The 15,385-nt window shown below is 50.6% G+C and overlaps 1 protein-coding gene across 7 annotated transcripts in view; it reads left to right on the forward strand.

Annotated features, from left to right (window-relative positions):
* THOC5 (THO complex subunit 5) overlaps positions 1–15,385 on the forward strand; it is a 95,338-nt gene that overhangs the window by 44,621 nt on the left and 35,332 nt on the right. For all 7 annotated transcript variants that reach the window (XM_073554081.1, XM_073554083.1, XM_073554080.1 and 4 more), the window contains 2 exons: positions 1,676–1,775; positions 6,286–6,394. In XM_073554081.1, coding sequence (XP_073410182.1) covers positions 1,676–1,775; positions 6,286–6,394 — 209 coding nt within the window. The remainder of the gene's footprint in view (positions 1–1,675; positions 1,776–6,285; positions 6,395–15,385) is intronic.

A 15,385-nucleotide genomic window follows, 5' to 3' on the forward strand; every position in this document is an offset into this window, starting at 1 on the left:
GATGACACCCAATTATATGCTTCTTTTCCTGACATCACGCCTGCCTTTTTAGAAAACGCCAGCGATTGTCTAAATGCTGTATCTAACATCATGTCCTTACTATATCTGAAACTGAACCTGTCAAAGACTGAACTCCTTGTGTTTCCTCCCTCCACTAATGCACATATGCCCGACATTGCCGTTTCTGTGTGTGGTTCCACTGTTACTCCCCAGCAACATGCCCACTGTTTTGGGGTCATACTTGACTCCAAGTTTTCATTCGCCCCCCCACATCCAATCACTGGCTCGCTCTTGTTATCTGCATCTCAAAAACATTTCTAGAATTCGAGCTTTTCTTTCTTTCGACTCCGCAAAAACTCTTACTGTTTCTCTTATTCATTCTTGTCTGGACTACTGTAACTCTCTTCTAATTGGTCTCCCTCTTACCAAACTCTCCCCCCTCCAATCTGTCGTGAATGCAGCTGCCAGAATTATATTCCTCGCCAATCGTTACACCGATGCCTCTACCTTGTGCCAGTCATTACACTGGCTACCCATCCACTCCAGAATCCAGTACAAACTTATTACCCTCACCCACAAAGCTCTTCATTGCTCAGCACCACCCTACATCTCCTCCCTTGTTTCAGTATACCATCCTACCCGTGCCCTCTGTTCTGGTGATAACCTGAGGTTAGCATCCTCAATAATCAGAACCTCCCACTCCCGTCTTCAAGACTATGCACGTGCTGCGCCAATTCTTTGGAATGCACTTCCCAGGTCAATACGATTAGTCCCCAATCCCCACAATTTTAAGCGTGCCCTGAAAACGCATTTATTCAGACTGGCCTACCGCCTCAACACATTAACCTAATCTATCCCTATGTGGCACAGCCAAAAGTTTTTTACCATAACCAGGTTCCCCGCTTCATGTTCCCACATGCTTTATGCATCCATTAGCCCTCTGCATCCGTACTGTTACACACTTAACATTATGGCTGGTCCATACAATCAGGGCAACTGTTACCACCCACCTTTCGTGTCTCCCCTTTTTTTCCTCATAGATTGTAAGCTTGCGAGCAGGGCCCTCATTCCTATTGGTATCTCTTATGATCTATGTGATTATTGCTATGCTGTAATGTATATTGTCTGTACAAGTCCCCTCTGAAACGTAAAGTGCTGCGGAATATGTCAGCGCTATAGAAATTAAATTTATTATTATTATTCCCTGGTCAATACAATTAGTCCCCAATCCCTACAATTTTAAGCGTGCCCTAAAAATGCATTTATTCAGACTGGCCTACCGCCTCAACACGTTAACCTAACTATCCCTGTGTGGCACAGTCAAAAGTTTTCCAATAACCAGGTTCCCCGCATCATGTTCCCACATGCTTTATGCATCTATTAGCTCTCTGTGTCTGTACTGTTACACACTTAACATTATGGCTCGTCCGAACAATGAAGGCAACTGTTACCACCCACCTTTCGGGTCTACCTTTTTTCCTCATAGATTGTAAGCTTGCGAGCAGGGCCCTCATTCCTCTTGGTATTTGTTACAATCTATGTGGTTATTGTTATGCTGTAATGTCTATCGTCTGTACAAGTCCCCTCTGAAATGTAAAGTGCTGCGGAATATGTCGGCGCTATAGAAATATAATTATTGTTATGTATTTTTTTTTTTTTTTTTTAAATGTTACAGAAACGTCGGCGCCCCACACTTGGTGTGCAGCTAGATGATAAAAGAAAGGAGATGTTGAAGAGACATCCACTCTGTGTTTCTCTTATAGTTAAATGCAAAGGTAAGTTAGTTTTGGCCCTTGGAAGACTGTAGGATATTAAAGGATCTAGAATATCACATTGGAGGTTTAATCATTTTTAGAGAAATAAATGGTAGACTGAACTACTTTTCCAGTAAAAGGAGACATAATGGAAACATGACAAACTCAGCTATGATTGTAGTCCTTTGTATCTATCATGTAACAAATCCATCCCTGGCATGAATTCCATTTTCTCTATCGCTTCATTGGGGGACACAGAAACCATGGGTGTATGCTGCTGACACTATGTACAGAAAAAGGTTAGCTCCTCCTCTGCAGTATACACCCCACCGACCGGTACTAATTTCCTCAGTTTAGCTTAGTTTCAGTAGTAGGTGGACACGGGTCTTTCATTAGACCCATATCTACCTCAGTGTGCGTCGTTTTCTTTTCAGGTTTCCGGAGGGATACAGAGTGTATAGTCACATCTGTAGTCCCACAAAGAGACTGAGTACGGCGTGTACTGCCACCCCATATCCTCATAGCTCTCCACAGCAGGACCAAGAGCCTAGCACGGATGCGTGTCAGCTATCCAGATGTTCCTCGTCCCCCGTCTCCCACCCACTCGCCTACCAGAGCCTGTCGGTTTGGATGAGGAGCGGACCTACTTCTACAGGGTTGAGGGAACCCAGCTGGAACGACTTGCCGAGCTAGCCAATCAGATCTCCCATGCAGGGGAATATTTGGTCTCTGCCTCCTTAGATGCCGTGTCTTGCGCAGCTCAAGCGTCCAGCAACGTCGTTGCAATCCGGCGCACAATTTGGCTTAAGGCTTGGCAGGCGGATTTGTCTTCAAAAAAAGTCCCTTACCAATCTGCCTTTTCAGGAGCGCGTCTCTTCGGATCCCAATTGGACCAGATTATTAAAGACGCTACTGGGGGTACAATCTCTCTTCTCCCTCAGTCCAAGCCTCGTAGACCCCCTCCAAGACGTCAGTTTCGGCCCTTTCAGTCTTTCCGCCGCGTCACGTCGGCAGAACCTTTTTCCAACCAACAAAGGCCGCAAGCGCACCAGGATAGGAAGAAGGTCTCCTTTAGGCCTACTCCCTCCTGGCGATCTCGCTCCTTCAGGGCAGATCCTCCAGGTCCAGAACTGGACGGTCCACATCGGCATGACTATCAACAGTTCCGAGGTACCCTCCCAACTGGGCGTCCGACTCCTTTTCTTCAGGGACGTCTGGCTTGCCTCGGTGGAAGATGCTTGGGTCAAGGAAGTTGTATCCTCAGGATACAAGATAGAGTTTGTTTCTCGGCCCCGGGATCATTTCTTCGAGTCCCGAGCTCCAAAAGATCCCGCCTTAGTTCCGAGTTTCTTTGCATCCGTGGCCTCTCTTCTCAGTTCCGGGGTGATTGTGCCCATTCCCGAAACAGAACGATTCACAGGGTTTTACTCAAACCTGTTTGTAGTGCTGAAAAAAGGCGGTGCGGGTCGGCCCATTCTGGATCTCAAATTACTGAACAAAAGGGTCCACCTGCGGCATTTCAGGATGGAGTCCCTTCGTTCAGTAATGGCTTCCATGGAGGCGCAGGAATTCATGTGCTCAATAGACATTCAAGATGCCTATTTGCATGTCCCCATCTTTCCCGGGCATCAGAAATTCCTGCGTTTCGCTATTCAGCAGGAACACTACCAGTTTACAAAGATCATGGCGGCGGTGATGGCCCTGTTGAGGATCAGAGGTCTCGTACCTCGACGACATTCTAATCAAGGCTCCGTCCTTTCCCCAGGCTCACCAAAGTCTTGCCATCGTTCTCGACACCCTTTCCAGTTTCTGGTGGCTCGTAAACAAAAGGAAGTCCTGTCTTGTTCCGACTCAACGTCTGTTGTTTCTAGGCTTATTGTTCGACACCCGTCGATTGAGGGTGTTTCTTCCCGAAGAGAAGATGATATCTTTACGGTGGGATATACGATCGCTGCAGAGCTCCCAGCTTCCATCTTTCCGGTCAGCCATGAAGGTCTTGGGAAAGATGGTGGCGACGGCCAAAGCAATTCCCTTTGCTCTATTTCACTCGAGTCCACTTCAACAGGCCATCCAGTCTCGGCGGAACAGGTCTGTCCTTTCCCTGGATCGTCCAATCCGCCTCTCGTCTCGGGTCAAACAGTCACTCAATTGGTGGCTGACGTCACCTTTCATTGCCCTAGGCCGGTCATTCCTTCCGATTCACTGGCAGGTTGTGACAACGGACGCCAGCCTTCCCGGCTGGGAGGCAGTGTTTCGCAATCAGACTGTTCAGGGTCGGTGGTCGACTCGAGACAATTCTGCCGATCAACGTTCTCGAGATACAGGCGATTTATCTGTCCCTCATTCACTGGGAAAGGCTTCTCAGGGGTCTGCCAATACGAATTCAGACAGACAATGCCACAGCGGTGGCATATGTCAACCACCAAGGGGGGACACGGAGTTCTTCGGCTCTTGCGGAAGTGTCCAAGATTCTCCACTGGGCAGAAGTATCAGTCCCAGAGATATCCGTGGTGCACATTCCCGGCGTGGACAATTGTGCCTCCGATTTTCTCAGCCGCGAGGGTCTCGTGGCGGGAGAGTGGTCCTTACATCCGAACGTCTTTCATCAGATTTGCCGTCGTTGGGGGACTCCAGATGTAGATCTGCTGGCGTCTCGCCTGAACAGGAAGGTCCCACAATTCGTATCCAGGGCCCGAGATCCTCACACAGTGGGCACCGATGCTCTGACCATTCCCTGGTTTCAGTTCAAGCTTCCATATCTGTTCCCTCCCCTTCCTCTTCTTCCCAAGCTGTTGAAAAAAAGTCAAGGCGGAAGGGGTACCAGTCATCCTCATCGCTCTGGATTGGCCCAGAAGGTTTTGGTTCGCGGACATCGTCAACCTTCTCGCGGACGCCCCCTGGAAGCTCCCAGACAGAGCAGATCTGCTGTCTCGGGATCCAATCTTCCACCCCAATTCTCTGCCGTTTAATTTCACGGCGTGGCTGTTGAAACCGCGGTTCTGAAACGGTCAGGTTTTTCGGATCGAGTGATTCACACCATGATCCGGGCTAGAAAGCCATCGTCTTCCAGAATTTACTATCGTACATGGAAGGCCTATTTCACGTTCCGCCCATGTCCTTTTCTCTCCCTTCTATCCTGGCTTTCCTCCAGGCAGGCCTAGATGCGGGCCTTGCCCTCAGCTCTTTGATTGAAGGGTCAAGTTTCGGCGCTTTCCATTCTTTTCCAGAAGACGTTGGCCTCCCATCCGCAGGTCAAGACCTTTATTCAAAGAGTGGCTCATGCAGCACCTCCTTGCCACGCTCCCGTGGATCCATGGGATCTCAATCTGGTCCTGGAGGCTCTTCAAGGGTCACCCTTTGAACCTCTCAGAGAAGTCTCCCTATCTCTTCTCCCCTGGAAAGTAGCCTTTCTGGTGGCCATCACCTCCATCCGGCGCGTGTCGGAATTGGCGGGTCTTTCTTGTCGCCCCCCTTTTTTTGGTGCTCCACCAGGATAAGGTGGTCCTGCGGCCCCCGCCTTCTTTCCTCCCTAAGGTGGTGTCCACTTTCCACCTAAATGAGAACATTGTTCTCCCGTCCTTTTGTCCGGGTCCAATCCACCCTCTGGAGCGCTCCTTGAACAAGCTAGACCTGGTCAGGGCGATGAAGGTCTTCCTGGCTAGGACGGCTCCCTTGCGGAAGACAGACTCACTTTTCGTCATTCCAGATGGTGCGCAGAAAGGTCAGCCAGCCTCCAAGGCTACTATTGCTCGCTGGTTCAGATCAGCAATTTTGGAAGCCTACCGGGTCAAGCATCGAGTGCCCCCTCCTGGAATTAGAGCTCACTCTACCCGGGCAGTGGGTGCCTTCTGGGTGGTGCGCCACAGAGCCTCCATGCTGCAGCTTTGCAAAGCTGCAACCTGGTCTTCGATCCACACATTTGCCAAATTTCACACCTATGCTTCAGCGGACGCCAGCCTAGGCAGAAGGATCTTGCAGGCGGCGGTGGTGAGTTCTCGGACCTAATGGAAGTTTGCTTCTCCCTCCCCAGGGACTGCTTTGGGATGTCCCATGGTTTCTGTGTCCCCCCAATGAAGCGATAGAGAAAACAGGATTTTTGGGTTGCTTACCGTAAAATCTGTTTCTCAGAGCCTTCATTGGGGGACACAGCACCCTCCCATGTTTCTGCAACTCCTGTTCTTCTGTTGGTTGTTGGTTACAGTTGAGTTGTCTGTTCTGTTACTCTATTTTGTTACTTCTCTTACTGCTTTCTCACTAACTGAGGTAATTAGTGCCGGTCGGTGGGGTGTATACTGCGGAGGAGGAGCTAACCTTTTTCTGTACATAGTGTCAGCCTCCTAGTGCCAGCAGCCTACACCCATGGTTTCTGTGTCCCCCAATGAAGGCTCCGAGAAACAGATTTTACGGTAAGCAACCCAAAAATCCTGTTTTTCTGTTCTTAATACGGAACCGGTATACTGAATTCCTAACTCTGTGATCCTGGCCTTAGCTGGTAAAAAATGTATGATTGTTATCCTCCTCTAATTTACAGATCACAGCTCCTTCAATCTTACTTTCTACTTCCTTATGAATCTCAACATACTCACTGTGAAGGCAAAAGTTGTGCCAGTGTCTGAACTGACCAGCTCCATCAGTGCTGGGTAAGTGGCCATAAGCCTATGTAAAAATGGATATACAAGTCTTTTGTTAAAGGGAATCTGTCAGAAGTTTGCTGCTATGTAATCTGACAGCAACATGATATAGAGACAGAGATCCTAATTCAAGCTATGTATCACATAGTTTACTGGGTGCAGCAGTTGTAATAGAATCAGTTTTCCCTGCTGCGGAGCTCAGATTAAGCCCTGTGTACAACTGCCCACATCACTGAATTACAGTTTTCTGTGAATATTGAGGGCCCCTTTTCATCAAGACATCAAGTACACACCTCATTATGAATCAGAAGCGTTTGACAAGTGGTGTGTGCCATACTATATTCCTATCTCCATTCAGTGACTGGAGTGAGATTTTTTCCATATGCAGTGCCACAGCTAGTCATGAATTAGATGAGTTTTGGTGAAGAAGTAAGAAACTGTTTTAAAAACATCAAGTCACCAAATTTTTGTGCAATTTAGTCAAAATTTCTCTTGCTTCATTGGTGGATACAGACTATGGTTGTATGGTGCAGCCACTAGGAGGCTGAAACAAGGCAAAAAAAAGTAGGCTCCTCAGCAGGTTATACCCACCAACTGGCACAAAACTAATCACTTTTAGCTTAGTGTCTGTAGGAGGCAGACACTGGTCTGTTGTCAGACCCATTTCTAGCTTTTTAGGGCTTTGTTGTTTTTAGTAATCTGTCCCACTGTCCCTTGTCAGGTCTGCACAGTAGGACCCTAACGCTTTAAGAGCATTCAAGTGTCCTTGCCTTCCTTTTCATGCCCGCTCGTCCCTCAGAGCAAGGCTGCATTGGGGACGAAGACTGTCCACAAACCCAGGATGCCATCCACAATCTCCTCAGAAGAGGAGCCATACGTCACTTCAGGGAGCTCAAGGTGCTCCCCCTTTTCCTCTGTAGGGCAGTGGGCGGTGGAGTTTGAGCTGAGTGTAAGTGGAGCGTTGGCTCCAGATTTTTCACTAACCTTATGGAGTTTAAGATTCTTGCCGGGGCTTCATCTGGTGGATCTAGCCAATCAAATTGCTCAGGCAGAAAAATATCTTCATTTAGCATCGCTGGATGCCACTGGCTGTGCCTCTCAAGCCTCCAGTAATGTGGTTGCCATCCACAGTGTTACTATGGCTTAAAGCATGGCATGTTGATATTGCTTCCAAAAGAGTGCTCATCAGCCTTCTCTTCCAAGGCTCTCCTCCCTAGAGCAAATTTGGGCCAGATCATATTGGAGGTTATCAGTGGGAAAAGCGCCCTACTTCCTCAGCCTTGAACCAAGTGCCCTCTGTCAAAAGGGAAGTCTGTTCCCTTTTGCTTCTTTCGCCAGTTTTCCTCTGGTGAAGGGTCACTCTGTCAGGATAAGTCATCCAACCCTCAAGAAAAGAGGAGACCCTCCTTCAAGCCAGCTTTATCCTTGTGCCCACGCAGTACTCAGATCAGATCTTCCAGGAACAAATAAAACAGACTATCTTCCACATCACTGGTCATTACCACCAGGGAAGTCTTACAGTGTGGGTGGCTCTCCACAGTCGGAGATGCTTGGGTCACTGAATCATCTATTCCCAATACAAAATAGTTTCCTCAACGCAGCGCCCAAACCCCCCCCCCCCCCCCGCGCAAGAGATCCCATTCTCTTTTGAGGGTTTTTCTTCTCTTGTACAGACATTTGTCATCGTTTGTCCCTCCACAAGAGCACTACAGGGATTTTTATTCAAATCTTTTGTCTGTTTTACGCAATCCCTGCATATGTTGCTTCTAACAGACACGACATGCCGGCACGCAAACATATTTCTTTATCGCCTTATTGGGGGACACAGAATACCATGGGTGTATGCTGCTGCTGCTAGGAGGCTGACACTATGCAAAACAAGAAAATTAGCTCCTCCCCGGCAGTATACACCCACCAACAGGCACCAAGCACCTCAGTTTGTGCTTAGTGTCTGTAGGAGGCGGACCGGGATCTCCCCAGATCCGCATTTAATCCTTTTCTTTTCAGGTTTTAGTTGTGTTTTTTAATGATTTCCCCTTTCTTTATCAGATACAGCATCAGGAAACGGGATGTGAGTTCATCCTGCTTTTCCTATTAATGCGGCTGAGCGAGCAGTGTGGTGTCACCCACATCGCAACTCTCAGGACCGCAGGCAGGACCTTCCCCTATCACCCTCGGGTGCTATGGGCTTATAACGGTGGCCGGTCCTAGCCGAGTACCCTCCTCACCCCTCTCCCGGGACAGGGCTGAGAGGAAGACGGCGGTCGCCAGCGGTGACGTTTCCCCTACCATGGCCGTCTTCTGCACCATACGGACATAGTGCGGGTACTGAGGATCGTTTCTCCCAGCGGCCTGCTGGCTATCGTGGGCCCCTGCGGTCGTCATCCTCAAGGACGTCAGGTAAGCGGATCCAGATGTCCCCTCCAGCCCCGCTCTCAAATATGGCCCCTAGCCCTGCAGTGTTACAGCCAGTACTGCGCTGTATTAAAATAACCACGCTATCAGGATCAGTACCTTTTTGAATTTCCCGCCAATTTTCCTTCTCCAAGCGCTGTTAGACGCGCTTTTCATCGGGGTGTTCAGCGGTGGCCGCCACAGGCAGCATCCTACCCGGTGGCTGCAATGTCCCTGTGACTTTCCTATCCCTGTGGCCTCCCTGTCTCTGTGGGTCCTGTCCCTGTGGTTTCTTTGCTCCGGGCGCGCTGTCGCTCATGAGGGCAGAGGGAGCACTTTCACTTTCGTTTTCAAAAAAAAAAAAAAAAGTTAAGGAAGCTTCTCCCCTCTCCCTGCGCGCGCTTTCTTCGTGCACACTTACAGCATATCACAGGGCTGCTTTCACTTCAGCCCTGTCAGTGGGACATTTACCGCGCCCTCCTCGGTCCTCTCCCAATCAGGGCTTGGCGATTAAGCCCCGCCCATCGCTAGGGTCTCTTCCTGCCTCTCTCTTCACAAGTTTTCTTTCTGGGAGACACAACGCTGGTTTTTCTGCACCTGAACCTCGGTAGGCTCGGCGCTCTTCAGCTGACGCTAGAATTAGCTCCCATCCGCAGTTCCACATCAGGCAGGGTTTCTACCCCTTTGACATATGCCCAATCCTGCAGGGGCTCTCTGCTCTAGGACCCACTGTTATTCACTACGCCTGCGCGCGGCGTAAAAAGAAGTGAGTATCAGGTCAGTCGTCTCCCTTCTGTCCGCCCTGCAGCCCTTCCTCCATGTCTGCCCCTCAGGAGCACTCCGAGCCCCGGGTTGAGAGCACCCCACCCCCTGAGTGGGTCGTGGCGGTCTCAGTCGGTCTCTGATCTCACGAAAGTGTCTCAATCTCTGGTCCAGGTCTTAGAGCGGTTACCCCAGCTATCTGCAGCCACCTGTGCGCCGACCTCCTCTCACGGTGAGTCGCCAGCACCTGACCGCGACCCTCAGACGGACAAGCCGGGTAGGGGCTCTAGGAAGCGGGTCCTGTCTGGCTCTTCTTCCAGTTCGCAGGGTCCCTCCGCTTCTCCCAGGCTACGCTCTTTGTCTCCATCCTCAACAGACGATCCTAGGTCAGACGATGATTCCCAATCTGCATCTGACTCAGAAGCGGACAACATAGCTAGAACTCGGGATATGGTAGATGGTCTCATATCAGCTATATTCCAAACTCTCAAGATAAAGGAGGATAAGGCACCCCCTCAGGAATGCCCTGTTTCCTTTGAGAAAGTGAGGCCTCCATCTCGAACCTTTCCTAATCACAAAGAGTTCGACACTTCCTTAGCCAATCACTGGTAACATCCTGAGAAACGTTTTTCAGGCCGCAAGTACTCAGATGTACTATATCCCTTCGATGCAGATCTAGTCACGAAATGAACCAAAGCTCCCGACGTAGATCCACCAGTTTCTCGGATTTCCTCTAAGACGGTTCTTTCCCTTCCGGACGGAGCTTCTCTTAAAGATCCAACAGATAGGCAAATAGAGTTGTTGGCTAAGTCAATTTTTGAGGCATCCAACTCTCCCCTCTGTCCTATCTTCGCCTCCGCTTGGGTGGCGAAGGTCATTTCAGCTTGGGCAAAGATTCTGCGCAAACGCATTTCAGCAGCAGCCCCTCAGGACGAGCTGGCGGATTTAGCAGGCCAATTTAGTCATGCGGGCAAATACCTTTTGGCTGCCTCCTTGGACGCGGCTGGGTGCGTAGCAAGAGCTAACAGCAACATAATAGCCATACGCCGCTTTCTTTGGTTGAAGTCGTGGAATGCGAATCTCGGATGCCACTGGTGGAAAGAGCATTTCCCTTCCCCAGTCCCGCCCTAAGAGGTTCTTTAACAGGAAGGCTTCTCGGCCATTTAGGTCCTTTCGCCCCTCCTCTCCCGCAGAAGGTTCATCCCAGCAGTACCGGCATCCTGCTTCCAGAGACCGGAGAAAGCCTTCTTATAAGCCAGCTCCCCGCTGGAGATCCAGAGGTCAGCCCTCCAGGTCCTCAGGCTCCCGATCCGGCAGATTTTCATCTAAGTGACGGGTCACCCCCACCTGGAAATCTTTCCAGGGTGGGAGGCAGACTTTCCTCTTTCAAAGACGCATGGTTATCCATTATCGACGACGCTTGGGTCAGGGAAATCATCACATCCGGATACAAAATCGAGTTTTCTTCTCCCCCAGTCGCTTCTTTCTGTCTCGATCCCCAAGACAGCGATCACAGATTCCAGGGTTCCTTCAGGCCGTCTCCTCCCTCCTTTCCGCAGGGGTCATCGTTCCCGTTCCTGCAAACGAACGGCTTTTAGTGTTCTACTCGAATCTCTTCGTAGTCCCAAAAAAAAGGACGGCTCTCTTCGTCCAATTTTGGACTTCAAGTTGCTCAATAGCCACGTGAAGATCCGGAGAGTTTCTCTGTTCTGTGGACATACAGGATGGCTGCCTCCACATCCCCATTTCTCTGTGGCATCAGAGATACCTCTGCTTTGCGATTCAGGACAATCACTATCAGTTCACGGCCCTCCCCTTTGGACTAGCCTCCGCTCCCCGTGTCTTTACGAAGGTGATGGCAACAGTCACGGCCATCCTTCGATCCAGAGGGATTCTTATCATCCCTTTCCTGGACGAGCTCCTGATCAAGGGTTCGTCCCGCCAAGACTGTCTTCACAGTCTTCAGGTAACCCTGTATGCCCTCAGTCAACGAGGAGAAGTCCATCCTGCGCCCTACCCAACGTCTGACCTTTTTGGGCATGGAGTTCGACACGAACCTAGCCCGGGTGTTTCTACCGAGGGACAAGTTTTCAACCCTTTCCAAAAGGATCCAGCCTCTACAACGCTCGAGGATCAAGTCCCTTCGGTCCTGCATGAGGGTCCTGGGGAAGATGATAGCTTCCATGGAAGCAGTGCCCTTCGCACAATTCCACTCTCGCCCTCTCCAACTGTTCCTCCTGTCAGTCTGGGACAGACCTCGTTTTCTCTGGACCGCCCCATTCTTCTTCCGCTCAGGGTCAGACAATCGCTGACTTGGTGGACATTGCCGGCGTCAGTTCTCCGTGGAAGGTCTTTTCTTCCGCCTCGGTGGCAGGTCTTCACCACCGATGCCAGTCTCCTAGGATGGGGGGCGGTTTACCATCAGAAAACGGCCCAAGGGCGCTGGAACGCCTAGGAGACTCTCCTGCCCATCAACCTTCTGGAGATCAGGGCAATCCTCCTTGCTCTCCTTCGTTGGCAGCATCTCTTCGTAGGCAATCCAGTCCGCATTCAGTCAGACAACGCCACGGCTGTGGCGTACAAAAACCACCAGGGCGGTACTCAGAGCAGGCAGGTAATGTCAGAAGTGGCAAGGATCCTGCGCTGGGCAGGGCGTCACGTTCCGGCGATCTCCGCTGTTCACATTCCAGGGGTGGAAAATTGGGCAGCCGACTTCTTGAGTCGCCAAGGTCTAGCGTCAGGCGAATGGTCCCTTCATCCCACAGTCTTCAGTCAAATATGCCAGCGTTGGGGCACCCCGGACGTCGATCTCATGGCATCTTGGATGAACAACAAAGTTCCTCACTTTGTAGCCAGGTCCAGGAATCCTCTAGCCGTCGGTTGCGACGCCCTAGTAATTCCGTTGTCCCAGTTCCAGCTGCCTTACCTTTTCCTTCCCTTGCCCTCATTCCTAGAGTGGTCAAAAAAAAAAAAAAAAAAAAAAAAGATAGTCAGAGGGCATTCCAGTCATCCTAGTGGCTCCAGACTGGCTGAGACGCCCTTGGTACGCGGAGTTGGTGAACATGCTCGTGGACGTCCCACGAAGGCTTCTAGACCGTACAGATCTTCTCTCGCTAGGCCCTCGTTACCACCAGCATTCTCAGTCTCTGAGTGTAACGGCATGGCCGTTGAGGATGCAATGCCGAAGGATTCAGGGTTTTCCAGCCGGGTCATTCAGACCATGATCAAGGCTCGGAAGCCAGCTTCCTCCCGCATTTACCATAGGTTCTGGAAGGCCTTTTTCCGTTAGAGCGATAACAAGGTTCTTCCACTGTCATTCTCCATTCCATCCATTCTTCTTTTCCTCCAATCTGGTTTGGATGCGGGCCTATCCCTCAGTACTCTCAAAGGCCAGGTGTCTGCCCTAGCAATCCTCTTCCAGAAGGATCTAGCTTCCTTACGCAAGTGAAGACTTTTCTCCAAGGAGTCGCCCATGTGGCTCCTCCTCATCATTCTCCGATAGATCCATGGGATCTCAATCTTGTTCTTGGCGCCCTCCAGTAGGCACCATTCGAACCAATCCATGACATCCCTCTGTCTTTCATGGCAGGTGTCTTTTCTAATCGCCATTACTTCCATCAGGAGAGTTTATGAGCTGGCGGCCTTATCCTGTCGTTCTCCGTACCTTATCCTCCACCAAGATAAGGTGGTTCTCAGGCCAGTTCCTTCCTTCCTTCCAAAGGTGGTATCTTCCTTTCACATTAACGAAGATATCGTCCTTCCATCGTTTTGTCCTACGCCTGCTCTTCCTCTGGTAAAGTCACTCCACAAACTGGATGTAGTGAGAGCCTTGCGTGTTTACCTTGCCAGGACCGCTTCTCATTTCTGAGGGTTGCCGGAAGGGTTTTCCGGCCTCCAAATCCACAATGGCTCGCTGGATTCGGTCTACCATCCTGGAAGCCTATCGACTTCAGGAGAAACGGCCCCCTTCGGGAGTGAAAGCCCACTACACCCGGGCTGTTTGGGCTTCTTGGGCTGTGCGACACCAGGCTTCGGCCTCACAACTTTGCAGGGCCGCGACCTGTTCGTCTTTGCACACCTTTGCGAGGTTCTACAGGGTTCATACCCAGGCCTCGTCTGATGCAGCTCTTGGTAGGAAGGTTCTGCAGGCGGTGGTCGCACATCGGCCGACCTAAGCCCTTCCTTCTGTCGTTCCTTTATTGCTGTTCCCACCCTCGGGACTGCTTTGGAATGTCCCATGGTATTCTGTGTCCCCCCAATAAGGCGATAAAGAAAGAGGGATTTTGGGTTCTTACCGTAAAATCTTTCTTGGAGCCTTCATTGGGGGACACAGCACTCTCCCTGTTTAAGTTGTACCGTGCTGGGTCTTCGAGTCCCTTGTTGGGTTGGTACATATGTTCATTGTTTTTGGTTGCTTCTCCTACTGCTTTTTCACCAACTGAGGTGCTTGGTGCCTGTCGGTGGGTGCATACTGCCGGGGAGGAGCTAATTTTCTTGTTTTGCATAGTGTCAGCCTCCTAGCAGCAGCAGCATACACCCATGGTATTCTGTGTCCCCCAATGAAGGCTCCAAGAAAGAGATTTTACGATAAGAACCCAAAATCCCTCTTTTTTGAGTATGCCAAAGACACTCTGTTAGCACACATGCATGCTCAGGTAACACCTTATCCGAGCATGTTTGTTCATCACTATTGGTTGCCAAGAAAGATGGCTAGATCTGGCCCATCCTGGATCTCAAGTTACTAAACAAGCGAGTACGCATATGCCATTTCAGGATAGAATCCTTTTGTTCAATGTTAGGCAGAGGAATTTCTTTTCTTTATCGCTTCATTGGGGGACACAGGTAACCATGGGTGTATGCTGATGTGGCTAGGAGGCTGACACTAGGCAAAAAAGGAAAATGTCTCCTCCCCAGCAGTATACACCCACCGACAGGCGCCAAGTACCTCAGTTTCTGCTTAGTATCTGTAGGAAGCGGACCTGGATCTGATCCCAGATCCACTTTTTTCCTTTGCAGGATCCCTGTTTTTGTGTATTAATCTTTTCCCTTTGTTTTTCAGATTCATCTCCTAGGGTAACAGGGTGAAATGTCTCACCCTGTTTTCCCACACGTATGTGACCGAGAGAGCAGTGTGGTGTCGCCCAACCACTGACCTCCAGGCAGGACTTTGTCCCCTGTCACCCTTCTGGGTGTTTCAGGGCGACTCAGTGGCCAGTCCTTGCCTTTTCCCCTCCTCTTCCCTCTCCTCGGAGAGGGCTGACAGGAAGACTGTGGTCACCAGCAGTGACCTCCCCCCTTCTTGTAAGGGGTTGATGCCGTCTTCTGCACCTGTCTGGAGACGGTGCAGGAAGGAGGATCCGTAATACCAGTGACCCTCCATCATCCGATGGCTCCTAATGGATCCTCAGCTGTGAAGAGGAATCGGGACCCACCTGCAGGTAATGTATGATTCCTACCTCTTTATGCAGCTGCGCGGTGCAGCTGCGCAGGCAGCTTCCCTGGTAGGCACAGGGCTTCCTCCATCTACTTCGGAAGCCCTTCTCTCCACCCCCAGCAACGCGGTGCAGGCACGATCACCTCATTATAGGCTTTACAGCCGCAGACATTGTTTTTCTATCTACCGCGCTTTCCCTGCCACTCCAGCGCTTGAATTTCGCGCTCTTTCTTTCCCAGTGTGGGGACTTTGCTGTCCAGATAGTTTGTGCTGTTTAGGCCCCGCCTCGCTCGCGTCCTTCGGCACTCATTCTTTACTCCGCCCTCTCTTCGATGTCTAGCCAATCCAGGGACAGCTCTTACTTGACCGGCAGGTCACAGGCTGGCTACTCCACCCCCCCCCGCGCGGCA

The sequence above is a fragment of the Dendrobates tinctorius genome, unplaced genomic scaffold, assembly GCF_039654945.1.
Source record: "Dendrobates tinctorius isolate UK_male_01 unplaced genomic scaffold, ASM3965494v1 ptg000206l, whole genome shotgun sequence".
Taxonomy (NCBI): Eukaryota; Metazoa; Chordata; class Amphibia; order Anura; family Dendrobatidae; genus Dendrobates; species Dendrobates tinctorius.